We start from the raw sequence: 27,690 nt of genomic DNA, 5'->3' as shown, positions 1-27,690 counted from the left end.
TTAGTACCAGAAAATAGCTAACATACCATATATGCGACTTCAACTTTTGGAACTCTCTGTGTTTGTTTTATATGATAATTATTCACAGAAAACAGCGCTTGGCAGAGTTTTAAGTCAAACCAAATGCTATTGTTAGAGGTAAAAAGAGAATCTACCATATATCTTATTTTCTTCGAAACTAGCTAGAAATAAAACTCATGTTGCTGTTGACTAGGGAGTTAGTTAACTGACATTCAGCAAAGTCATTTTGACTCAAAAACTATAAATATAAAATAACAAAAATTTGTAAATTTATCTGCCAACGTACCAGCTTTGGTCACACCTACTGTAGAAATGCCTTACTGTTTGGGTTCTAAAAAAATAGTTGTCAGTTTGGTGATTTGATTCAGCTAAATAGATTGTGAGTCGCAATTTATTGAATGAAAAAATCTGAAACTTAAAGTTACGTGACGGAGTCTGACAGACTTTGTTGAAGTCATACCTTGACTAGTAGCTTTGTGCTCATTCTGTAGCCACCCGTGACTGTCACCATTGATGAGCCAGCGGAGGGAGATGATGCTGAGGACAACTCAGATTCTGAGGATGATGATGATGATGAACAAACAGGATGTAGTGCTCAAGTGGAAAAGATCACTTCCGTCCTGTCACATTGGTATTATTAGAACTAGTGACACGATACTCAACCATTCATAAAATTTATTTACGGTAAACAGGAAAGCCTTTTATGAGGTATTTAAAATGTACAGTCAAACTTTGACTTATGATCATTTCAACATACACGACAAATTTGAGCAAATATATGTCACAAAAAGCAGTTTCCAACATACAACATTCAAAGTTTCGTGAAAGGTGCAGGTATGTGAATCCGTCCGTGCATATATATGCAGTTCTCCTTCCCATAGCAAAATTCTAGGGTGCTTGAAGAATATAGAATGGTGCCTCACACCTTCCTTTTCAGTTTTAAAATAATGGACCTCAAGCAGACTAATGCAAGTGGTAAGAAAAAGAAGGTAATGTTTTTTACAATTAAAACAACAAATAACAGAGTGAAGGAACAAAAATCTTTTGATTGAAATATTAAATAATCTCTAAAGCCATCGAGTAATAACCTTGAAGAAGTGTAAGTGATATGTAAGACAGAGAGCCTAAAACTAGTGAAAGTGGACAAGCTGACAGAGTTGATTAAATTTGAAATCTGTGTGACATATAATAGGATATACCGGTATAAGGAAAAAATAGGGCTAAATATGTTTATTTAAAGATCATGCATTTCTATCCCTACTTAGGCACTGTCTGCTATAGATACATCTCAAATCGTCTTTCTTTAAAGGTTGACTTGCAATAAAATTCACATTACTGTTATTTGGTATCAAAAGATTCACCATGTCTTACTCTGTTATGTTGTAGGTACAAAAGACGTGGGAATGTGATTACAAGCTCTTAAAAGCTAAAAAATGAACAGTTAATCGCAGCCACAAAGACCGCCGTAGTTTGGATTCGCTTTCCAAAATGGCTCAAATATGACGTAGTTGTTGCAGGATGGTTTCTGTTTACACTTTCATGTAACCTCATTCGTCGAAATATTTTCACAAATAATTATACTTCACGCATTCAATAAAACCATGTCTATTGTTTTTACGCGTCTGTTTTATCGTCATTGTAATGCTGTCACTTTTAGCACTGATATTTTATAACTTACCGTAAAAAATCGTTAAACTTTTTAACCTTACCTCGAAGGAGTATATATCATTGTCTGATAATCATGACGAGCCTGTTGGTTACCTGTGATAATCGACAAGTGCTGCAAAAATTATTTGCAAAGTATTGGGTCACGTGATCAGATTACGACTTGACGATTGAATAATGCCGAAACAAAACTGTAAAGTAGCGAGCATCTACTGTATATTTGATACGGGGTCTTCGGTAAACCCGAAGTGTTTGTCATAAGCTAGTGCTACGATAAGTTTTACATTAAGTTTTTTATTGGCCTTTCAATTCACGTGAGAACATACGTGACAAGACGATAACCAAACTGGAATGACTACGTCAGATAAATAAACAGATTCCAATCTACGGCGGCTTTTCGTTTTTGAGCTTTTAAGAGCTTGTAATCACATTTCCACGTATTTGAAACCTACAACACAACAGAGTAAGACATGATGAATCTTTTGATACCAAATAACTGTAATGTGAATTTTGTTGCAAGTCAACCTTTAAAGTAAAGGTGAGGTGACATGAAAACTGTTTTATTGGTTGTTATTTTGTTTACGTGGATCTTTACATATTATTTACTTTCTTCAATGTGTTTGTTTTATTACTTTATGTAATTAGGTAACTAGAATATTTATTGTTTAGTTACTGAGCTGTTAAATCAATTAAAATATAGAGAATTTTTGTTTGTGAAATTTTTTTTCTTCCATGTATGACAGTTTTAAAATACACAAAAAATATTGGAACAAATTAACTTTGCATGTAGAGCATTGACCGTAATTCGATCTCAAAGTATCACTAAAGATAGACTAACTTGTGGAAAGTTTCTTTTGGTGATTCTACAACATTGACGAGTTACAAAATACTTAAGACAATCAACTATTGCAAGTTCTTTTAGAACTGATGTTTAACACTGTACATGGCAGGAATACCTTCAACGCTTCCAAATGATAGTCAATGCTTCAGTTGGATGAAGATATTCTAGAGCTAATGACTTGTATCCATCAAAAATATCTCTTTTTAAACATAAATCTTAAACCGTAATGTATTGTTTTATTATTCTAAAAATAATCTAGCCTCATGTCTAGCCGTTGCGCCAATTTGATTTCTTCAGGTATACAGACCATTCAAGTGCTGTCAAGTACTTCATAGGTGGGGTTCTACTCCTGCTATGGGCAGCCTACTTCATCTGGACTATGATACACAATTTCCAAAATGGTTTTGACTCGACAAATGAACCAGCCATTCGTCTCTTTACCTTAAACATATTCGCCGCTTTTTGTGTTTCCTATTGGGCTATAAAAAAGTACTATGGGAACCAAATATGGAAGAGTTGTATGAAGCCGTGTACACACAGCGTATCAACATTTGCTTACAAACATGAGAAAGCACTGAAGTGGTGAGTATGACAGTGTAGATACCCCAATACACTTACATGTAGATACTTCATTATACTTACCTATAGATGCCTCACTATACTTACATGCAGATACCCCAGTACACTTACATGTAGATACCTCATTATACTTAACTATAGATGCCTCCCTATACTTACATGTAGATACAACAGTACACTTGCATGTAGAAACTCCCTCATACTTACGTGGATAACACTCATACTTACTCATACTTACATATGATAATCCATCATAATCATCCTTTATAGTTACCTGTAGATGCCTCATTATATTTACACGCAGATACCCCCTTGTACTTACATGTGGACACCACATTATACTTAGTGAAATATTTGTGAGAAATCAAGATAATAATTTAATAAAATTGTTCTAAGATATACATTCAACATCAGAGTAACATAATGCGTAGCATAACAAACTTTTCTCTAGTTATGAGAGCCACTGATAAATTGGGTTACGCTTAAGTCAACACTTTTGAGTATTTGAATTTGTTATTATATCAAGTGGCAATGATAAAAAGTTTTGACAATAGTCATTGATGAGAAATATAGCACTGGTACCAATAGCCAATGGTGAGAAGTATAACAACAGTGATAACCAATAATGAGAAGCGTAACAGTAGCGATGGCCAATGGTGATAAGTGCGGTCGTGCTGGAGCTAACAATACTGAAAACAAAATTTGGTGCCAAATGGCGACCCTTGATACAAATTTTATGAATAAAAGCGCAAAACATTAAAAAATTGGTGGAAGGAAGACCAAGCGTAGTCATCCTGTCAACAAAAATCGGCCTGAATTAGATCAATACAGGCTCGATGGACTCAATTTAAAATACTGGTCATGTCAAAAAAGTGTCGCTCATGGAGAAAAATTGACTCTACAAGATCAACCTTCAGGTGCAAAAAATTAGCTATAACGTCATACAGTAATAAATAGGGACACAAGTAGATCTTTTTAAGCAATAAGATGTTTTGATAAATGATGAAACTGAGAAAGAACAATAGATTCATATAGATTCATATTTCTGTAGCCTGCTATTTATGCTACTGTCCTTGAAGCACCGTTTGTATGACCTCTACAAATATTGCTTTAACGTTCTTTAATGAGCGGAATGAGACATCATGGTTCGAATTAGAAAAGATCTTCAATGTGTCATGAACTGACTAACACGTATTGCAACTTTACATTTTGAAATATCAATTCTTTAGCAGATCGATCAAATTTGTGGCCTGGGCAGTAGCATTTTATCTCTCTTCCAGTTTAGAAACAACAACTAAATAGCCAGTATTGGGAACCAGAAAGATTGTACAGTTGTGTATTCTTTATTTAATTACTCCTCTTCAATGCAGGCAATCTACGAATCATGTTACTTTTCAGTTGACCTTTATCAAACCTGAAAAAACCCATATTGACTTTCCGCCTCATTTTTAATTTTTCAATATATTAACTTCACTGCCGTGTTTAATTTTCCATTCTGTTACTTTTCTCCAGTTTTAGTCTTCCCCATGTTTATTTTTACCATAACGAACTTGTGAGGTGTAGGCCAAGGTTGGCTGATAGACTTCCAAAGCTACGAAAGTTTGCCTGAGCAAGCAAAAGTGAACAACCTTTTAGAGACGAATAATGTCGGTACTAACTTACAAAAGCAGTTAGAACTTACAAAGTCTGGATTTATGATGATTAGGCTCTAATATCTGAATACAAAGATTGAATAAGTGATTATGATGCAATGCAGAGCCAACTGACAGATAGCATGTATAGTGCATAGAGTTCTGCACCTAGCAATTTTCTCTTTCATATTTTATAGCAACCAAAAGCCTGATATTCAACTGTATATAGTAATACGGTATGCATTAGACTACAAACTTTGATAAATTATTTATTTACATATTCACGTATAATGCATACAGTGTGTAATTAATCAACATGCCCGATATCTTTATATTTTCAGCAAACACATATTTTGCACTGTCACAGATGGATAGGAAGCTCACCATGATCCCATTAATACGATACGGTGTTGTAGGATAGCGGGAGCTATTGCTTTCCTAGCGGTGGCAGCAATAATCATCTTTGATATTGCCTTGCAAGCACCCAACAACCTGATCTCCTTGTCAGGATTGGCTGTATACATTATTCTCTGCTACATCTTCTCCGCTCATCCTTCCAAGGTAGCGTATAAAGCATTGATAGGAGGCATTCTAATGACTAACTATACAACAGACGTATTTGAGTGATAGATTGGTGCTATTGGCACTGCAGTATCCACTTCATTATTATCATTTCCAGTATTCATACTTCCAGTATGAATATAAATAGTAACAAAAAAATGACAGAAAATGAATTGCTAAGATTTAAAACGAAGCATTCTATTCAATACAATGAATTTTCCATTTCCATGAAAATATTTAGCAGTTTTTGCTGGAAGTGTTTTATATATAATTTAACTGTTAGACCCAAGTAAAACTGTATAGCCTCTATATTTTCATTCATAATAGCGAGTGAAACTTTGCCAACTAACATAAGCTTCCTAAGCTTTCCAATAAAATGATATATTCGAAAATTAGCAAACTAATTATACAAGCAAAGCGTAAGAAAACATAAGCAATGCCCAAACATCATTAATCATCTTACAGCAATGTTTGTGCCCTTTTCACTAACTTATATAAGAACCAGTAAAACTAGGAAAGCTTCTCTACAAGCTTCTTCAGCTTAAACTATGCATCCATTTGACACTCCAACCAAATATGTTATCAAATCTTAGCTGATCTATTGGTTTGATAATGTTCACAACAACTGCTAAACAAAGTTTGTATAAATCCAGCTGAATGCATGAATGGTATTACTATAGACCGATGCGTTGACCACTGCACAAGAGGTTGTTGCTATTGTAGGTCAGATGGCGGCCTGTTATACTCGGACTATTGCTGCAGTTTGTATTTGCTTACCTGATATTGAGGACGTGCGCAGGATATTTGACATTCAAATGGTTCGGTGACAGAGTATCGGAGTTTTTAGTACATACAGATGCTGGCTCCATGTTTGTCTTTGGAAATAGCTACACTGAACACCCATTTGCATTTAAGGTAGTCATGTTCATCCGGTGCTTTGTTGAAATCTTTAGACACAATAATTTTAATATCAAAGTTCAACGGAGCTTCAGTCATCAGACTTTACAAGTTGCAAGAATACCATTACAACCACATTTAAACTTAGCTTAAAATTGCTAATTTTTACTGTGCAGTTGACTTAGTGGCTAAAATGTGAAAATGCATTTACCGTAGTTATTTAAATATATGAGACATAATGGGAAAGTTTTTGATGACTCAACTGTATTGCTACTATATATGCTGCAAAAGACAAAACTGTGTGAATATGTTGATTATATACAATTGGTGATTAGGCGGTTAATTAGGTATACCCAATACATCTGGCCTATAGTTTTTAGCCATAAAAAATTGGAAGTGGCAAATCGCATTTCTCATATTCAAACAAGAAAATATTATTGCTTAGTGTTCACAAGAGGAGTTGGGCTTAAAGCAGCTTTAGTACAGCATATTTAGTTTAATTATCTTTTTATTATCAATATAAAATTACTTATCAGCATATTTGAAGACAGCACTGCAGAACATACGACACTAAATATTATTTTTCATATTGTTTCATTCGATGTTTAAATCTTAGAAAATAAATAATATCGAAGAACTTAGGGCTTATTTTGTTGCATAGAAGCTTTAAGCTTTGTTTTTAATGCCTTGAGTGCTGCCTGTCACCATATTCCTATTTTCGTAGGTGCTGCCTGTCATCATATTCTTTAGCACATTCATATCCATGCTCTACTATCTCGGAGTCATGCAGGTAGTCATACACAAGGTAAGTAATAGTGAGTTCAAAATCAGTTTGAGAGAGTTGAGACTATTATCAGTTGGATAGAGTTGAGACTAGTATCAGTTGGATAGAGTTGGGACTAGTATCAGTTTGATAGAGTTGAGACTAGTATCAGTTGGATAGAGTTGAGACTAGCATCAGTTGGATAGAGTTGGGACTAGTATCAGTTTGATAGAGTTGAGACAAGAATCAGTTGGATAGAGTTGGGACTAGTATCAGTTTGATAGAGTTGAGACAAGCATCAGTTGGATAGAGTTGGGACTAGTATCAGTTTGATAGAGTTGAGACTAGTATCAGTTTGATAGAGTTGAGACTAGTATCAGATGGATAGAGTTGAGACTAGTATCAGTTTGATAGAGTTGAGACAAGCATCAGTTGGATAGAGTTGGGACTAGTATCAGTTTGATAGAGTTGAGACTAGTATCAGTTGGATAGAGTTGAGACTAGTATCAGTTTAATAGAGTTGAGACTAGTATTACTTGGATAGATTTGATACTAGTATCAGTCGGATAGAGTTGAGACTAGTATCAGTTGGATAGAGTTGAGACTAGTATCAGTTGGATAGAGTTGAGACTAGTATCAGTTTAATAGAGTTGAGACTAGTATCAGTTTGATAGAGTTGAGGCTAGTATCAGTTTAATAGAGTTGAAACTAGTATCAGTTTGATAGATTTGAGACTAGTATCAGTTGGATAGGCCGCTGTTAGAGTAGCTGCGGGGATAACCAGTAAGTGTCTTTGCAGGCCAGCATGGTCGGCGGAGCTCCAAAACCACTCTTTGGCCTTGGCAGTCCTAAACGGGCCCGGCAGGTTGTTGTATGCCACTCGCACCAACCTCTCCACTTGGCAAGCGTGCTCCTGAAGGGGGGTTGCTACGACCCGCCTTAGCAGTAGGCTTATTACGAGCCTGCCTAAGCAAGAGGCCGAACTGAGCGCGCTTCAAATTTGGCTTTCACATTGTTGGGCTGACATTGTTGGCTTCCACAGATCTCTGCCTCTTTCAAGGCCTCTTGAAATTGTAGCAGGCCAGCTTTCTCAGTTTAAGCATTAGCTCCGGCTATCTCCTGGAACTGGCTGATGAAATACTCTACTCCTTCAGCTACAGAGTATTGAAGTGCCTTGAACTTAGGAACCAAGGCCTGAGCTCGAGGTGCCATTGCCAGTTGTTCAAGGACCTCTGCCAGCCGGTTTGTCTCTTGGTCTGCGCTCCTTGAGTGTTGGCTATCCATATTTTATTTAGAAAAGTTTGCCAAGCTTTAGGCGGCGCTGCTCATACAGCACGGCTTACCTAGCTCAGGAAAATTTTTCTTCCTACTGCAGAAAGCTCACCAAACTCCTGGGCACCGTTGCTCACACAACGCGGTCTAACGAGTTCTAGGAAGTCTCTCTCTCACTGGTAAAACCTCACCAAACTTTGCGGCAGCATTGCTCATGCAACACGGCCCATCGAGTTCAAGAAATTTTTTTTCTAATACTCACTCATGCTGTGCTCGTTAACCGCCAGAGGATGGGGATGCTGTATCTGGCACACAGCCTGCCAGGAATCAGGGATCCACTGCTGCCACCACTGGAAAGGAAACTGCTGGTTCCTTTTACTTTCCACAAGGCGGTCAAGCAATAACACCGATGGTTAAACCCCAATAATATATATATTTTAACAAATAAATGTAAATCAGCATAAATGGAAAATAAGCAATAAACCATATGCAAACATGCAAAGTGCGCATACAACTCTGCCTTAACGATCGTTTTGTGCTCGTTTTATATTTTTTCTCTTTTTGAGGCTCTGTCCACTTTTTTCTTTGTTTTACGTTCGATTGTCTAGTATGGTTTCCTCAGTCATCCAAACGTCCTCAACAGTGATTGAGTCTTCTCCTGTGTCTAGAAGGCTTGGCTCTGTGACCGTGGTGGCCAGAGGTCGATCACTATGGCCCTGGTCACGGCGCTCTGCTGTAACAATTTGTTCTTCTTTATTCAGGAAAATAACCTGGACTCTCGTTTCATGCTGTTGTTAATCTTCGTTATTAGTGTTTTTCAGCAGCTATCTTATCTGGTGTCAGCTATATCAGGTCAATTTTGAATATCCAGTTCCCTTTGAGCTCAGCAAATTATGCAACAGTCTTGGTGTTTGAAAATTTTGAGTTTCACAGAGTTTACACTAGCTTTTCCTCCATGTTGAATTCTTATTGGTAGATTCTCAGAACCAGTAGTACTTTATAAAACTCTAGGAGTACATTGTTTTCTGTATAACTGGATGTTAAGAAAAATGTGTTCACTCACCACCCTCACTATAAACAAAGATGCATAGCCTTCATTAAAAGGAAACTGCGTCCAGTTGAAGTTGTTTTTCAACAACAGTTTGACTTATTCATCCTTATGATTTGTCCTACAACTTCATGTAATGCACTGTAAACTTCAATGTAATGAACATTTAATGTGAAGTATACGTCTACTGATGATCGTACCATTACAATACTTGAGTAATGAGCTGTTTGGCTAGCACAAAGTTGCTCTATTTTAATGGTTTTCATCCGAATTGAAGACTATTTCTGTGACTCCTCATATACTGCCAGAGCCATCATTTTTAAGCAAACTGTAGTTTACTAGAGTTACTTGTTTTTTTTTTTAAATTACTGAACCTATGAACAATCATCATAGCAGCAATTGAGCCTTAAAAATAGCTGTAGTTTTTGCGCACAAAGTTCTGTGAACTTTGCGAGTGGTTCCCACCATTATTGTTATTATTTTTGGTCACCTTCGCTAATATCAATTTAAAAATGTAGCATGCGATATATCATATGAGCGAGACACACATTGACTTTTATGACATATTCTGCAGGTGGCTTGGCTTATGCAAGTGACGATGGGAACCACTGCAGGAGAGTCTCTCAATGCCTCTGCCAACATCTTTGTTGGCCAGGTAGATTATGTCATTATTTAATCGAGTGATAGTCCCTACGAGTGCCGTATGTCAGTGTGGTATGAATCAACAATCATGAGATAAATTACTTTACTTTAGACTGAGGCCCCACTTATCATCAGGCCCATGCTGCCTGACATGACAAAATCCGAGTTGCATGCTGTCATGACCGGCGGATTTGCTACTATAGCTGGTAGCGTTCTGGCAACATATATCACATTTGGGGTAAGTGTTATACAGGAAGCTTGGCTGGCAACCGTTAATAACACATTACACGCTTCCTGAGCTGAATGTTAGCCTAAAAGCCATACAATTAAATGAACTAAATACAGCCTGTGAATCTCTTCAGAAGTAACCAACAGCAAGGAGGGACTTGAGTTGGCTGTACAAGTTACTTAAGATGCTAATCAATAAAATCTTTGTATTTACGTTTGTAGTTGTAACCGGTTTCCATGTATGGTGTACAATATTAACTCAAACATTTTTTAGGTTTATGTTCATTTTCTATAAACAAATCATTGACTGAAATATCTAGTTAAAGTAAAAAATTTTGGCTGTGCTTCAAGTTTTAGACTCACAGGTTTTGGAGCCAAACTCAAAAAGGCTAAAATGTTTTTGAGCCAATAAGAAATCAGAAAATTCTGTGTGTTTATGTCTAAGACAGCCTTTCTACTTTATTGTATGCATGTTTGAGTTTGGTTGTTTCTGAACCCACAACCATGTGGTTCATGAACCCCCATTTTATTATCTATGTTGTAGAGGCAGTCTAATGAATTTCCCCAAAGTGCTTGATTGACACAAGCAATGACATGAAAATCAGATAAAAACAGTTGAATTGCAGGTTCTTTTTAAACTATTGAACTATATTTCAGTACTAAGGGAGAGTTCCGCCCCTCCTTCAAAAATTCACCAATTTTTCGATTCATTAGTTTTGTCATGAAGAAGCAACTCGTGTCTGTTCATAAACATATGAGAAGATTTCTACAGACCTAAGACTTGCTACAGAATCAGACCAGTTTTAGATAATTGCTACCTGAAGTACCGGAGGCTTAAAAACTCACACTGTTTGATAGACACAATTAAGGGCAGCGCAGTGATAGAGTTCACTTTTAACGACTCACTATTAATAAATATAAATAAAACCCAGATTCTGCCTGGCTAGCGGTACCAATTCAAAATAAGTGAGACAACTCCCTCAATTTGAACTGATCATTAAGAAGGCCATAAATTCACTTCAGTTAACAGTCAGTTTCTAAAGGCTTATCTTAGACTTGAAACAGTGAAGCTGCACAATGGAACTACTGTAACAACTGTGAACCTAGTAGCGTAGCCAATAACAACTAGCATGGCACAACCCTGGTTCAGTAGCAAACAGATTGGCGTATTATCATGGTGTGGCTACCCGTTCAAGTTAATACTCTTCTACTATATTGGATTGAGCTATATTTTCTGCAATGAAGATTTTTATCAGTAATAAAAATATGTTTGATAACATTTTGGAAAAATCTTTTAGGCTTTTTACTATAAACTTTTCAAAATATTTTGCAAATTTGTTAAGTTATAAAAAGGTCCTTTCAGAAATTTCAGCTAAGATTGCAAAAGCAAGGCCTAGATGGAAAGTATCGGTAAATGGAAGACAAATAGAAAATTTTATGAGGATTTCTAGTTTATCTTTCTATAAAAGTTTTATAATTATTCGTAGCTTTTGTCAGCAGAACTGATTGATCATTGAGTTGAATTTGATTGTTGAGTTTTGATAGGTGAAATCCCCCAAAGGCTTTTACATTTTAAATCTTTTAAGATCTTGTTTAAGGGCAACAATACCTAGATCACACCATATGCTAGTGGTTCCTCCATAAAACCTGCCAACTGAAGTCGCAAATATTTAATTTTTTATAAAGATTTTAACACTTCTTCTTAGCTTTTGGGTTAAACTTTTGGTCTTGCCAACGACTTTTCATCTGAACATTATTACTATTATTATCCTTTCAGCTATCAAACCTTGCTCATAGGTAATGACTCATCGCCTACAGCATACAGTAGGGCAAGCACTGAAAAAGTACCTCAACATGAATTTCTTTTCAATATTCTATTTATTTTAAAATATTCGTATTATCAAAGATTAATTCAAAATACAGCACACAGTCAAAGTGTCACACATTTTACGGCTCATCTTTAGGTACCTGCCAATCACCTGCTCTCTGCATCATTCATGTCTGCACCTGCAGCCCTTGCCATGTCAAAACTGTTTTACCCTGAGACAAAACGCTCGAAGACAAAAGTTGATGACGTTCAAAACATGGGTAAGTGTCAGACAACCTGCTTGACAATGTTGGCATATTCTAGTTATATTCAGGTAAGTAAGGCAGGTCTTCTGATTGACATATAAATGTTACTATTTTTTGACATCTTGAAGTGAATTGAAAACTGGTTTGTGCACATCTCCTCAGACATTGCATGCATCATGTAATGTCACACAAGCATTGTGGAATTTATACATGCGCACAGCTCAATGTGTTGCTCATTTTATGATATACACTAGCTGAACATTCGGCGTTGCATATGTATTAAGAAACAGCTTATAAACAGTGACAGGTAATTTACATGTAGTTACCACCGACTAAGTTGACTAATTAGCCAATGGTTAATTTAAAATTTAATTTTAATTTGAAGTTAACTTGAGCTTGCTTATTTTGCTAAACTTACTATAATAAGAGCTGCAAAGCCAGTTCGCGTGACGTTTTGCATCACACAACATCGCTATACGTATTTCAACCAATGTAATATGTATTTGTACAAATACTCTATTGTATTACTAACAAACCGTGTGGCTTAGTGGGTTACCTTGCCTGTCTCCAGAACTGAAGGTGTCGAGTTCAAATCCAGTACGAAGTAGGGTTTTTGTTCCAAAAGCTTTATCGCAATAACTGGACACACAAACGGCAGACAGACAAACACAGAGATTTATATATAGATTTGACTAGCGGAATAACTGGCATTGCACGGGTATTAAAAATCAGCTTATGAAAATTAATGTAGTTGCCTGCCACTTCACATTAGCCTGGCACAATGCCAATGGCTAATTTGGGTAAGCTTATTAATAAGAGGTAACTATTTGCTCTCACTGGAGAGTAATCATGATGGTAGGCCATAACAGAGAGCGGTAACGTATTTTTAACCAATTAGCGACATATATTGCACAGTAAATCCATCAATCTTGCCGTAGCTAATTTGGTAAAACATTTGTCTGACAAATGGGATGTTTTGAGATCGAATCTTCTGTGATAGGAATTCATCAACCCAATATTTTAATAGCTGTAGCTGGACATACTGGGCTACACACAAATACACGAACTTTGAGATTTATATAGATGGACTAGCTGTGCTAACCGGCGTTGCCCGGGTCTTAAAAATCAGCTTATAAAAATGAGAGGTAATGAGAGTTGCCTGTCACTTGCTATTAGCCTGTTGCATTGCCAACGCATAATTTGAGTAAGCGTACTAATAAGAGCTACCAGCTTCTCATGACGTTAAGTAATCACCCTGTGTCATGACTTAATTGGTAGAGTATTTGCTCCCAGACACCGACATATATCGCCTAGCGAATCTATCAAGCTCGTGTTGCTAACTTAGTAGGGCTGACAAACGTGAGGGTCCGAGATCAAATCTTCTGTGATACGGATTCATTATTCTAAAATTGCAATAGCTATACCTGGACAAATACATGAACAGACCAACATTGAAAAATATGTATATAGATTAAACTGTTCTGGCTTCAGCTACACAATAACTTTGTTTGATTGTTGAGATTATTAAATCGAATGCATATGATTGTACATGGTTGAAACTTTTATTACTTCTGCGCATGAAGTGTAGGTCAAGGTTATGCAATCGACAACAGTTTTTCATAGCAATGACTGTCAATAACCGTGCTATAACACATTGAGTAACAAAACAAACAAGTGGAATGAGTTGTTGAGGAATCTTAGGTCTTTACTATAATAAGAGCCGTGTCTGTCTATCTGTCCAAAGCCATGCTTAAAGGTTAAAAAGGATTGCTTTCATTAGGATTTGAACTCCCAGTTATATGCTTGGCGGACTGACACTCTAACACACACACGCACGCACGCACACACACCACTTCACAAATTTTAGATATCAAATATTCAAACTCTTATTATCTATACTTTTTTGGCACAGTAATGAGTTTTCGCGCCATACTAAACTGCCAGGGTACTGGTGTATATCAAACTTGAGCCATAGCGGAGGTGCTACTCTGTGAAACTATGTATATATCATATATAGCATTATATGTACATTATATGTATGCCAATATATGATGATATGTATGCCAATATAGCACTTACATACTGTATTTGAAACTCGCTGTAAAGAGGCAAGCTGGATTGTTACTTATTACTCGGCGTAGAAAGTTCGAAGGTTCTCATTTAGCCATCTTTTTACCAACTATTGTACAGCTCTATTGTCTTTTCACCTACTCTTCATGATCTCAGTCTATATTGTAGGAGCTGCCCAAGATAGAAACTTGATAGAGGCAGCATCTAATGGAGCATCTACCGCGATCAAACTAGTGGCTAACATTGCAGCGAATGTCCTTGCTTTTCTCGCTCTCCTCGAGTTCATTAACCAGACTCTTATATGGTTTGGAGCTCTAGCTGGCGCACAACAGGATATAACCTTCCAAGTATGTATACAACTCATAGCCATGTGTATTTGCTGAGCTTCCGCTGCTCGTAGAGGGTGACAGCTTTCAATATTTAAGTTGATTGTCTTTGTTGGTTTGGATCATGCCATAGCAAACTACATCAATATAAAAAGCTACAAACATGCATAATCTCAATTTTACTTTTTATAATCTGAAATAATATAGATAGAGTTTAACATTCCTTACTCTATCAACGAATGGTTCACTTCCAAGCATAAGCACCACTTGCTGTATAAGTAACCTTCATATGGAGAGTATGATAGTGAAAGAGTACTGGCGCTTGTTTATATTTATACTGAAGACGGCACTGCTTGACTTTTTCTATTCAACTGTGCACTTACTCATTTATAAGTGTTACACATGTAAAATACAATTGTCTCCAAACCCTTGAGTATAAATCGTATAATTGTATATATGTATCAGATCTTAATCTCCGACTGACTCTAGTGCCGATTCTCTCTTCCTCTAAACTTGGGGCTTCCTAAATATATGCCGACATCAGCCGATATCGGCAGACGTCGGCCGATATCGGCAAGCGCCGGCTGATATCGGAAGACGCCGGCCGATAACGGCAGACGCCGGCCGATATCGGCAGACGCCGGCCGATATCGGAAGACGCCGGCCGATATCCGCAGACGCCGACCGATATCCGCAGACGCCGGCCGATATCGGCAGACGCCAGTCGATATCGGCAGACGCCGGCCGATATCGGCAGATGCTGGCCGGTATCGGGCCGGCCAATATCGGGCCGGCCGATATCGGCATACGCCGGCTGATATCGGCAGACGCCGGCTGATATCGGCAGATGACAGCCGATGCAGCTGATTCGGTTGATACGGCTGATTCGGCTGATTCAGTTGATACGGCTGATTAGACAGATATTAGGATTCTAAGAGATGAGTCATTGCACTTACTGAACATTAATTAACAAGTAGGAAGCCCAATTAAAACCCTAAAGTATATGACTAACTAAAACTCTGGTCAGCAGTTATCAAGGTTTGCCAAACCAAAATGATCGTTAGATACATACCGTGAATATATGAAAAAATAGTCAGGCACTATAATATAATGAAAAATGACGAGAAATGGATTGAATAGGATTATATTGAGTAGGTTGTAACTAGCCAAGTGTTGCTATATGCATACCAATTGTTTGTGATCAAGAAGAAGTGCATATCTGCATATCGTACCATTTTACCGTACGATGTGTCTGAAATACAACACATTAGGTTTCTACACTTTCTTTATAGTCTAGACATATGAGAACATTTTGAATTCTTGTTGTAGTATATTTGCTCCTATGTGCTGTTTCCATTTGCTTACGTCATGGGAACTCCTCTTGAAGATTGCAAGCAGGTAGCGACACTGATCGGAGTTAAAACTTTCACCAATGAGTTCATCGCGTATGACCAGCTAGCAAAACTAATAAAAAATCGTCACAGCTTGGATGCATGGGCCTCCGGAGTATCAAACCAGACTATTGATTTCAACGCAGCAGGTGACTGCTACCATCTTCGGAACAGTACTCATACAGGAGCCTGCTTGCCTACGATATCGGTAAGACTATAGACTACTTTGCATCTACTCTGACCTTGACCTAGAAAACAAAGTTTATCTCCAATTCAGAGAACTCAACTGAGCATTTGCATAGTAAATCTAATATACTTATCAGAGATTTTCTTTATATTCAACTCCTTGCACAATTTCATGAGTTTGCAAGATAATATTTTACATACTGAATTTAAATAGTTAAAGGTTGACTTGCAATAAAATTCACATTACAGTTATTTAGTATCAAAAGATTCACCATGTCTTACTTTGTTGTGTTAAAGGTGCCAAATATGTGGAAATGTGATTAAAAGCTCTTAAAAGCTCAAAAACGAAAAGCCGCCGTAAATTGGAATCTCTCTATTTCGATGACGTAGCCATGAAATTTTGCTATTGTCTTGTCACATGATGTTCCCACATGAATTGAAAGGCCAATAAAAAGCTCAATATAAAACTTAACGTAGAACTAGTATATGACAAACACTTCGGGTTTTACCGAAGACCCCTTATCAAATATAGATGCTCGCTACTATACAGTTTTGTTTCGGTTTGGTCTAATCGGCAAGTCGTAATCTGATCATGTGACCCATTCTTCGCAAATAATTTCTGCAGCCCTTTTCGATTATCACAACTGACTAACAGGCTCATCATGATTATCAGACAATGATATGTACTCCTTCAAACTAACGCTAAAAAATTAAACGAATTTTTACGGTAAGTTATAGGATATCACTGCTAAAAGTGACAGCATTACGATGACGATAAAACAGACGCGTAAGAACAATAGACATGGTTTTATTGAATGCGTGAAGTACGTTTGTGAAAATATTTCGACGAGTAAGGTTGCATGAAAGTGTAAACAGAAACCATCTCTCACAACTACATCACATTTGAGCCGTAGTTTTGGAAAGAGAATCCAAACTACGGTGGTCTCGTGTGGCTGCGATTTTCTGTTCGTTTTTGAGCTTTTAAGAGCTTGTAATCAACCTTCCACATATTTGGCACCTACAACAAAACAGAGTAAAACATGGTGAATCTTTTCATATCAAATAGCTGTAATGCGAATTTTGTTGCAAGTCAACCTTTAAGGAAATTCACAGTTTCGGGTTAAAAAACAATGGGCAACTGATCACAGCTAATTGTTCTTTCATTCAGGGCTTAAATAAAAAGTTGGTTAAATTCCTGCTTTAAATCATCTTTATTTGGTGCAGAAGGTTTCTCAGTAGCAAATGTTAAAAATATTGATAAATGAAGGTTAGAGCATTCACTGGATGCCTGCATTCACTCTGTTGGGAGTGAATGCAGGCATCCACTTCCAACAGAGTAGATGCCTGCATTGCTTGGCAGGCTCTGTACTGTGTGTACGCTCAGATAGCAGGCTCTGTAGTGTGTGTACGCTTAAATAACAGGCTCTGTAGTGTGTGTACGCTCAGATAGCAGGCTCTGTACTGTGTTTATGCTCAGATAGCAACTTGACTAAAACCTTGCTGCTCCATTTATAGCAAACAAAACATGTAAGGCACAAAGGGAACCTTAACAATATATAAAAGATAATGAACTATATGATTCAGATTTCAATTCATATTCTTGGAATCATACGGAAAACAATGTACTCTCAAAATCCTATAAAGTACACTGTACCATTGACTCTGAGAATCTACCAATAAGAAGTCAATATGGGGAAAAACCAGAGCGTACTCTGAGAAACTAAAAATTTTACGCAATAAGCATGACGCATAACTTGCTGAGTTTACAGGGAACGAAAAATCAGAATTGAAACCCGACGCCTGATATGGTATAAGATAACTGCTGAAAAATTGCCTAATTGAAAGAATTATGAGGATATAAAACAAGAGCCAAAGTCATCTCCCTGAATAGAAAAGAGTAAACATATAAGACTGGAATGTATTCTTTAGAAAAGACGGAAATTCACTACCATTATGCTGTTAGCAAGCTATGGCTAAATGACAATATTGATCCAAATCAGAATCTTTTTGGTTTTTTCTATAGATATTTTTTTTCAAACTTTTCAAATTATATTTGTAAGATATTTTGGTTTCCATTTTAAAATTATCTTATCCATATTATATTTTGCTGAATGAATAAACCTCAAAGAGCCAACGGTAAAAATGACCATATGATTTCTTGTGACATGTTCACGTTGCAAGCACATTGAGCAAAACATGTGAAGATTATCAAGCTTGATATCAGAATCATTACTAAAGTTAAGCAGTAGAAAAGCTGATTACTATGATGAATCTGTGAAACCTTTAAACTGAGTTGGTATGGTCTAGCGTATCAAGTTGCATGTTCTGTGGTTGTGGATTTCTGTTTAATTCCAATGTGGATACTTACCGCTTTATAAGGCATCTTTCATTATATCTTTCAATAAATCGTCTTTTATTAACTCATCTTTTAGTAGTTCATCATTTAATAGGTCATTTTGTAATAGTCATTTTTTAATTGGTCATATTTTAATAGATCATCTTTTAATAGGTCATATTTTAATAGGCCAATTTTTAATAAACCATTTGTACTGTAAGCCCTCATAATACTTATGTCTATTGGCATACATACTAGTATTGGAAGATTTTGTTACTAACTGTAGGAGAGAGGAGAAACAATAGCCACATACGCCCTTTGCGGATTTGCTAACCTTGGCAGCATTGGCATCATGCTAGGGGGTCTTGGAGCCATGGTGCCCCAAAGAAAAAAGGATATCGCAACAACTGTTTTGCGGGCAATGATTGCTGGAAATGTGGCATGTTTTATGACAGCATGCATAGCAGGTAAGCCTCACAAGGAAAAGTATTTGTTCTTACATTAACTGTTGTTTTGGGGTAAATAATATCCAAGCTTTTTTGAATAATAGTCAATTTCCAAAGGAGGGAATTCAGATGGCTGCAAGGCATTGTCTTGTGATTAAAACCTTTTAAGAAACTCTCTGACTTCCCAACAGCCAACCTCAGTATAACCTCATAGAAGAAAATATGTTTATAATTTTATTGAGCTCAGCGACGTCTCCGGGAAAAGTCAGTTGAGCTTCCCTATTACACGATCTTGACATCTCTAAAATCTTAAACAAATTGCGGAAGTCTATGAACAAAAGTTTATGAAACTGCTCTGCCTTCAGATAGATTGAGCAACTATAGTGTGTATGGCCTTGTGTCACGAGTAGTTTTCTAAAATTATTAAATGTTTGCTGTTTTTTGCTACTAGGGTTGCTGTCGGTGCCAGGCGCTTTAAACCCAGAGACCTGTGGAACAATATAAACTGCTCAAGGGAGTAGTGCTTTAGTATTACAACTCATGCCGCATGACCAAAAAGATAGCGACACGGACACTTGGATTATAGACAGATTAGTACAACATGCTCGCAGATAGCTAGTCAGGCTGTTACACAGAAAAGAAACCAACCTGATTTCAGAATCCATAAAATAGCATTTCCGAAAATTCTTATACTCCAATAATAACATAAACATTACCATATTACTAAATATAACATAAATAAATATGTACTGTAAGTGGCTCTCCGGATGTTTGAACTTTGTAAAGGGAGGAATGTGGTAGTAAGTAGCTAGAAACTAGACTCTGTATGTAAAACCACGGCTGAATGCTGCAAAAACGTCAAATCATCTACTCAACTTACCATTTGCTTATTTTAGTATTGTCAGTCAGTATTTTTTGGCGCTTTTTTCACACAGAGTTGTCTGCTCATGACTTCATCTGCTAGGCACTCACCTCGGTCTGAGGATAAATAGACTTATCAGGGAAGGTTTATTTGAATCTTCTCTCACAGCAACTCGCTTGACAAAACTGAGTGACTCATGGAGTCCCTACCTTCAATAGGGATGTTGATAAACTACAGAGTCTTTACCTTCAATAGGCATGTTGATTAACTACAGAGTCTTTACCTTCAATAGGCATGTTAATTAACTACAGAGTCTTTACCTTCAATAGGCATGTTGATTAACTACAGAGTCTTTGCCTTCAATAGGCATGTTCATGAACTACAGAGTCTCTACCTTCACTAGGCATGTTGATGAACATTTGATAGGAACTTTTTAGCACAACTTTCCTCATCGAATCATTTTTGTTTCAAACCATGACATGTTGACCGTTTGGTAAGGTCACGCTTTAGCTGTCAACTAATTACTGCAGGACTTATGCATTCAAATACTAGTGCGCACTAAATATACTAATCAGCAATAAAAGTAAAGCTACGAAAACAATGATAGTAATAGAAACAACCAATTGATAAGAGAAAAAAAATTCTAGGCACTTGAAAGTTTTTAAAATTATTGTAAAAAAATTCTCGACAGTTGAAGTGGGCAAGCATGCCACGAGTTAGACAGATAAGGCTAGTTAGTTTTATCATTGTTTGCATTAGTAAGTTGTTAGAAGATATTCAAAGTTTTATTGGTGCCTAAGCATAAACTAGCAGCCTAATATACCGTGAAAGACTGTATATCTGTACGAAAAATTGTACAATACGTACAACTACTGTGAAACCTTTATTAAATTGTCATGGCGCTCTATTTTTCAACTTTTCCCTCATAGTGTCGCTTTATTAGAGGTGATGTTCAAATAAAGGGTAGCATTGCATTTTTCACATTACTCGTCAGAATTTTGGGAAGATAAATTTAATCCTTTGACGGACGAAGTGAATGTCACCTATATTTTGCACTCTCTTTCTTTTTAGATGCAAGCAACTTCAACTTGTAGTAGATCTCTAAATAAATATGTATTGGGAAACCAAGATATATCTTTACCAGTTGATATCTATTACTTGCAATTAATCTATGATGAACTTATAGCCCGTGTTGCAATTTGTCGGAGCTTTCAAGTTTTTTATATCATTCTAAATTTGAAGGCACTCTTTTATTTTAGCACTATATTTAACAGTGTTACACAAAAACTCATTGCGCTCATTGATGTCTGCTACAGTTTGCAAGCAAAACTTACTTTTTATATGCAATAAAAGAAGACTTATGAACGTCGATCCATTGTAAGTCGAGTTTAAATAACTGCAATGATTTTATCAAATAATATGCTATAAATCTGAAAATTCATAAGTTATGTAATAATAATCTATCAAACGCTACAAACATATATTCCAAAACAAGTGGCATGAACAAACCATACTTATAAAACACGCAGTAACACAAATTAACATTTTTGAAACAAAAATATTTGCATCACTAGCTTGGCCAGTTGCACTCTAGCTGTTGCTTTCATTTGGAAACATTTCATTTTCTGAGAGGCTGTTCAATACCTTTCACAGTGTCTGCTGACTCAACTCTTCTGCAATCTAGTAGTCGATATTAGCGTCCAAGCTATTTTTTAGCAGAGCAAAACTTTCACGCGTTGCTATGTAAAAAACTTTTCATGGAAATACTGATAAACTTTTAGCCGTATGCGCACTTAGCACAAGAATTAGTTTCCAAATTCTGATGTAATTGCTAAAAGTTTGCACATACGTCAAAGTATTCAGACTGCGTTAAACAACAAATTACTTTTAGCATGAAACAGTTTTTAATTATTTCTATGATGTTACTTTCAAAGTTTTAACGAGAAAGCTGTAAAGTTTTGAATTTAGAAAATTTACTTCTATACAAACAGAAACAACGAGAGAAATAATTGTTATTAATGTAACCAAGTCATTATTAGTACTGCACTTTGTGGACATTTTCTACTGATCACTTGCTATTATGGGTTCATAAAGATCAAGAATGTCAAATAGTGGTGTTCAAATAGAAGTGGCATTCAATTAAAGGTATCAATCAAATACAGGTTTTAGGGTATTCAGGAATGTCAAGAAGCAATTGATTGGGGCATTTATTAGAGTGTTGATCCAATTAGCTGAAAGTTGTGAGTTCAAATCTGGTATGTACGATGCAATCTTTTTCAACCATGGATTCAGGCAGACGGATGAACGCAGTTTTTATTACAGTACGGATTGGCAAATAGTGTTAGGCCTCATAAAACAATGATGAAACATGGTAATGCTGTTTATGCAACCATCAAAGTAATGTCTTATCAAAACATAGACAAAAGGTACCATCCTATTATCTAACCAGTCATTAAAACTAATTAAAACTATACAGAATACACGCAAAACCACTTAATGTTTCGATCTGAATATTCCATTACTAAATCTATTAAACAATCACTCATACTTATAACTAAAATGAATGTGGTAAATATCTGTACTATGTTGAATTTATACCTTTTGTAGAAAGTGAATATGCTCAACGCCATCCGGCAGTACTTTTTACTAGCAGTCATTATACCAAGTAGTACCATGAGTAACCAGTAGTACCGTGAGTAACCAGTAATACCGTGAGTAACCAGTAGTACCGTGAGTAACCAGTAGTACCGTGAGTAACCAGTAGTACCGTGAGTAACCAGTAGTACCGTGAGTAACCAGTAGTACCGTGAGTAACCAGTAGTACCGTGAGTAACCAGTAGTACCGTGAGTAACCAGTAGTACCGTGAGTAACCAGTAGTACCGTGAGTAACCAGTAGTACCGTGAGTAACCAGTAGTACCGTGAGTAACCAGTAGTACCGTGAGTAACCAGTAGTACCGTGAGTAACCAGTAGTACCGTGAGTAACCAGTAGTACCGTGAGTAACCAGTAGTACCGTGAGTAACCAGTAGTACCGTGACTAACCAGTAGTACCGTGAGTAACCAGTAGTACCGTGAGTAACCAGTAGTACCGTGAGTAACCAGTAGTACCGTGAGTAACCAGTAGTACCGTGAGTAACCAGTAGTACCATAAGTAACCCGTAGTACCATGACAGTTTAGTGTAGTGTTATGAAAGATAGTCAGGTGTGCAATGCGAACACAGCGAGTAAATATCTCCATAATTATTCTAGTAAGCTAGATGTTAGTTGATTGGTACATGTGTTAGTGTGTTGGGTTTCAAAGGTGAAAGTTGGGAGTTCCCATCTCCTATAATACGATATTTTTTCCCAACCTCCAACTGCGGCTTTGAATGGACACCGTTCTTATCGCAGCAATGATAGACATATGGGAACTAACAACCTCTGAAAATAAATAATACGAACATACACATCATACACATGCATTAGCAAAAGGAATCACACGAATATATGGCATGCAGGTAATCAGGAATGTATTTTTCAACTACATGGCTATTGAGTGTTTTATTCAGATAAAACCAGACTCGACTTTAGCTACTGCAGATTCTCAAGCAAATACATGTAACATGCTAATTGTTAGCAATCTATTGACTTCCTATTTGAGTCAAGCTGTTGGACAACTAATATCTAGTACATCTAATATATCTCCAAGTAATATCTGTTAAGTAATATTAGTTTGCCAATATTTAACTGCCAATTTTGTCAGCTTATTATTGTCTTTATTGCTATTATGATAGCATTAGATTTTTAACTGAATGAAAGAGTAGTTTGAAAAGTTGAATAAAAGTAGTTCTTTATTAGCTACTAAAACCTTTTCATCTCTTCAAAGGTTTTAGTAGCTGATAAAGAAACTAAAACTTCACTAGCTAATATTGTTATGTTAGGTAAATGCTGTTATTCATTTTAGACCTATTATATGAAAATTGTAATTGCATTGAGCCACGAAAATTGTGTTTGAAATTTTGGATCAACTTTACGGTTGCCTTATGTGTTGAATCACGGTGGAGAAAGAGTCTTGTGATTCTTGGCTATTATGGTCAATTTGCCCACACAATGAATACCACCTACATCACATACGCAAAAATTGGATATAAGCTAAAAGGAATAGAAATCTAAGTTAGCTGTAGATCTGCAAAAGGGAAGTAGACTTTTCTTGCTGAAAAATCTCGCACAGACAAAGCAGAGAAGATAAAGAATACTAGCCGACTGCGCAAAGGACACTAAAGAAAAAAGGTTTTTGGAGGTGGCAGACAGAGAGGCGGAAGGAATGGCCTTCAGTGCAGCTAGAAAACACTGAAAGGGAAAGCAATTAAAGGAGATCAAAGATAAGAAATGTCCTTAAGCAAAGTATAATATATTGTAAGGGTACCAGAAACTGGAGAGTGAGTGTACTGCCCCAAACCTCTGACTGTTTGGTTATGAGGGCTAAAAATCATGTAGTAACACCAAGTTAATGCTTGCATGATAAATTGTGTGCTTGCGCAACCGGTCTTGTGCGGTTTTGGCTAATGTTGATCAATGATCATCGTATTCATTTCTCTTGTAGTATTCATGTGAGTAGGGATGCTACAGAGTCCACAGTAGATCTGAGCCAGTTCATATTCAAGTTTTTTTCTATATTCCAAAAACGTTAAAGTATTTATTCTATTATACTTTGTATAAGGCGGTTCAGTGTTTTTAAATTTGGATAAGACGGTTTGATGGTCTTAAATTTTGCATTTTGTAAAGAACAAGCAGTTGGAGACTCAGTACGAAAGCCTAATCTTGAGCAGACAAATCTTAATTGGTAGCTATGTTTATGAGTCGACGAACTCGACTAGAAAAACCAACTCTATTTAGTATAGTCTACTGAATTATACTACCCCTAGAATGGCATTGGCCTATCTAAACCAATGAACTTCCGTGCAAGGATTTGAGCGCCATCTTGATTACTGCTACATGGGCTTCTGGCTGTAATTAGTGATATGGCGGATCATAGTTATCCCAAGAAAAAAGCTCATTTTATCTGCTTGAAATCAGTGTTTTGCCATTAATTGCTGCCGCTACGATAACCCTGAAACATGGAGGGTGAATAGTATATCATTTCACAGGTGAGTTTAGCGTTTTATTCCTGCATTAGTAGCGCTAGTACAGCAGTAACTGTTTAGAAGAAGCTTGCTAGTACCTGGTTAGTAGTAGCTTGCTAGTAGTAGATGTTTAGTAGCTGGTTAGCAGTTGGTTAGAAGCTTGCTAGTAGCTGGTTAGAAGCTTGCTCGTAGCTGGTTAGTAGTAGCTTGCTAATAGCTGGTTAGTAGTAGCTTGCTAGTAGTAGCTGGTTAGTATCTTGATAGTAGCTGGTTAGTACCTTGCTAGTAGCTGGTTAGCAGCTTTTAGTAGTAGCTAGTTATAAGCTTGCTAGCAGCTGGTTAGTAGTAGCTTGCTAGCAACTGGTTAGTAGTAGCTTGCTAATAGCTGGTTAGTAGCTCGCTTTCTGTTACTACACCCAGCCAGCCTTTAGTGAACCTTTACCTGATTTTTATTATTTTACACATCAATATCATTGACTGTTTTTACTAGAATTAATTTGTACTGCTGGTTGATTCATCTTGGCTGGTGTTGCAGACAAAGTAGGTCAGTACTGGTGCTGCTAAATTCAAATAACAGAAATCACTGTTCTCATAGATCAGGAGTGCCAGTTACATGAAACAAACATTGTTAGTAACTGCAATCCTTATCATTATCACTAGAACAAGTTTTGTTCCATAAAGTAAACTTCTGTTAGTTGGTAAGAATGTTTTAAAACACAGAAAACATCCTGAGCATCAAAGGTACATTTTGCTAAAAGATTGAAAGTCAATCTTTTAGTTTTTTCTTTGTCAATAAAAGTTTCCCCTAATTATAACTGACTATAAGACCACAAATCCAAATCTGTATGTTTTTTTAATAATTTGATTACCTAGTTTTCTTATCATCAGGTTTTCGAGTAAAGAGAAAGAGCCAGAAAAATGACATACTTGGTGGACTGTTTCCAGGCGGCAGGAGATCCCCAGCAAAAATGCAACTTAATGTAGTGCCCACTTCAATGAGTCTATGATCTGTAAAACTGGTCAAATGCGGTCCAATCTAGAGTAGTTCTTTAATGCTGTGCGGAGGTGTGGTATGTAGTACAGTGCTTGTTAATTCATCTCATACAAGTACATGTATAGCTGAAAACGCACATATTATGTTTTGCAGTATGTGATTTCACCTGCTGGATATAGCTTTTGAGACCACACGTTGCTTTCAAGCAAAATAGATCAAGTGGGCCAAATCAAGGATGATACAAAAAATTATATCACCAAGCTTCAAGATAATAAGCACCAAAATCTAAATATAATCAATTCATATATTGCTGGACACCATGATATTGCTCGACTATGAATCTATTTTCTTGGTATGTTTAATTGTAATGAGGACATTTTGGCTGATACCTTAACTGCCTGACAATTTTCTTTTAAAAATCATTATTATTCAGTCCATATTTTAGCACCATTCCCATTTTATTTTCAATTGCAACAAAGGATAACTGTTATTATTTTAGGAGGCTGGAACAACAACCCATTAGTAGAACAATTCCAGCATATCTTTAGGCGCTTGGTTACAAGATGTGGTGTTACACCAGGAGCTACTGGTAATGTCAGATTTATGGGTGACACCTTATTGTTACAAGCTTCTACTACCTATATGCCTCCAACTGTTGGTAGTGAGGATTATGTTGAAGATATTATTGACAGACAAACTATGCTTCCCAAAGGAATGCTAAACATAACATCACATCCTGTTCTTGGTAAAATTGCTGTATATTTATTACGTTGGCTTGTCAGAAAACAGCTTAAAAAGTTGCGTTGTGAGCCATGTAGACTCTCCCTAATTCAGTCTAAGAAAGTTAGCAAATAGGACGATATTCATGTTCTGTTAAGAGTTAAGAACAACGGTGGCTTGATTTCTCTTTCTGATGGTGTTGTAATAACTGTTCTTTGCACCGAAAAAAATCTGAAGGCGGCTACATCAGCAAATCAATGTTTGAAATATCTCAAGACTCTGAAATGTGTAAAAGAAAAGATTGCACGCAATGATATATTTGAATTAAAGCAACATTGTACTGACACTTCTGTAGGAATTGATAATCATCACTTTTCACTACTAGCTTTAGTGGTTGAAACATATGTTGATTTAAGACAGCACCACTTTGCCAACTTAAAAAATCTAGATTTACATAAAGTGAACATCAGATATAGTGCTACAAAAACATGTTATTTAGAGGACAGCGAACTGTTATGTCACTGTGACATAAATTGTCTATAGCCGGTTTAAGTTAGTATTTATTATTCAGACTTCTCTATATAGGCTATATGCATACAAATTGTACAGTTTGCAAGCATGTAGTAGTTCAATTTATTATGTAATTTATATATAGGCTACTATAGTGCTCTTAGACGTTATATTAGGATCATCAGAGCATCTGGCTCATTAATATTTTATGCATAGATCATTTATTTTCTAAATCACAAATCAATTTTGTGGTCATGCATACTGTAGTTAAGATTTATAGTTTGATTTTAGTCTATATCAACGAATAACGCTTATAAATTTAACACAAATCAAGATATATTGAATTTTGAGACCTACTGAGGCAATAGCTAAAACCAATCTAGGCTCGAGGCCAATCTAACCCCTTTTTGAACAAAGCAAAGTAAAGCAATGTAGGTGGCAAGATTTTAGATTTTAGTCAATTTTAACCATGCCAATAGCCATCTACAATAAAAACTTATAGCTTAGAATCTGTAGATCTTCAGCT

General features: G+C 36.5%; 1 protein-coding gene across 1 annotated transcript; it reads left to right on the top strand.

Annotated features, from left to right (window-relative positions):
- The first annotated feature begins 550 nt into the window (after positions 1–550).
- LOC137385534 (solute carrier family 28 member 3-like) lies at positions 551–19,613 on the top strand. The gene is made up of 12 exons (XM_068072011.1): positions 551–652; positions 2,825–3,109; positions 5,154–5,298; positions 6,022–6,213; positions 6,920–7,000; positions 9,853–9,933; positions 10,033–10,158; positions 12,113–12,236; positions 14,460–14,638; positions 15,947–16,216; positions 18,816–18,996; positions 19,427–19,613. Exons 2-12 carry the CDS (start codon positions 2,907–2,909, stop codon positions 19,477–19,479), a joined length of 1,635 nt encoding a protein of 544 aa, XP_067928112.1. The 5' UTR covers positions 551–652; positions 2,825–2,906; the 3' UTR covers positions 19,480–19,613.
- Positions 19,614–27,690: the final 8,077 nt, after the last annotated feature.

Source organism: Watersipora subatra, chromosome 1 (assembly GCF_963576615.1).
Source record: "Watersipora subatra chromosome 1, tzWatSuba1.1, whole genome shotgun sequence".
NCBI lineage: Eukaryota > Metazoa > Bryozoa > Gymnolaemata > Cheilostomatida > Watersiporidae > Watersipora > Watersipora subatra.
This window is presented reverse-complemented; position numbering and strand designations above follow the sequence as displayed.

Bases quoted from the DNA above. Each gene is read 5' to 3' on its own strand.
- LOC137385534 (XM_068072011.1), top strand. From the start codon at position 2,907: ATGATACACAATTTCCAAAATGGTTTTGACTCGACAAATGAACCAGCC. The intron at 10,159-12,112 runs GTAAGTGTTATA...GCTCATCTTTAG, and splicing joins CAACATATATCACATTTGGG to GTACCTGCCAATCACCTGCT. The intron at 12,237-14,459 runs GTAAGTGTCAGA...TCTATATTGTAG, and splicing joins TGATGACGTTCAAAACATGG to GAGCTGCCCAAGATAGAAAC.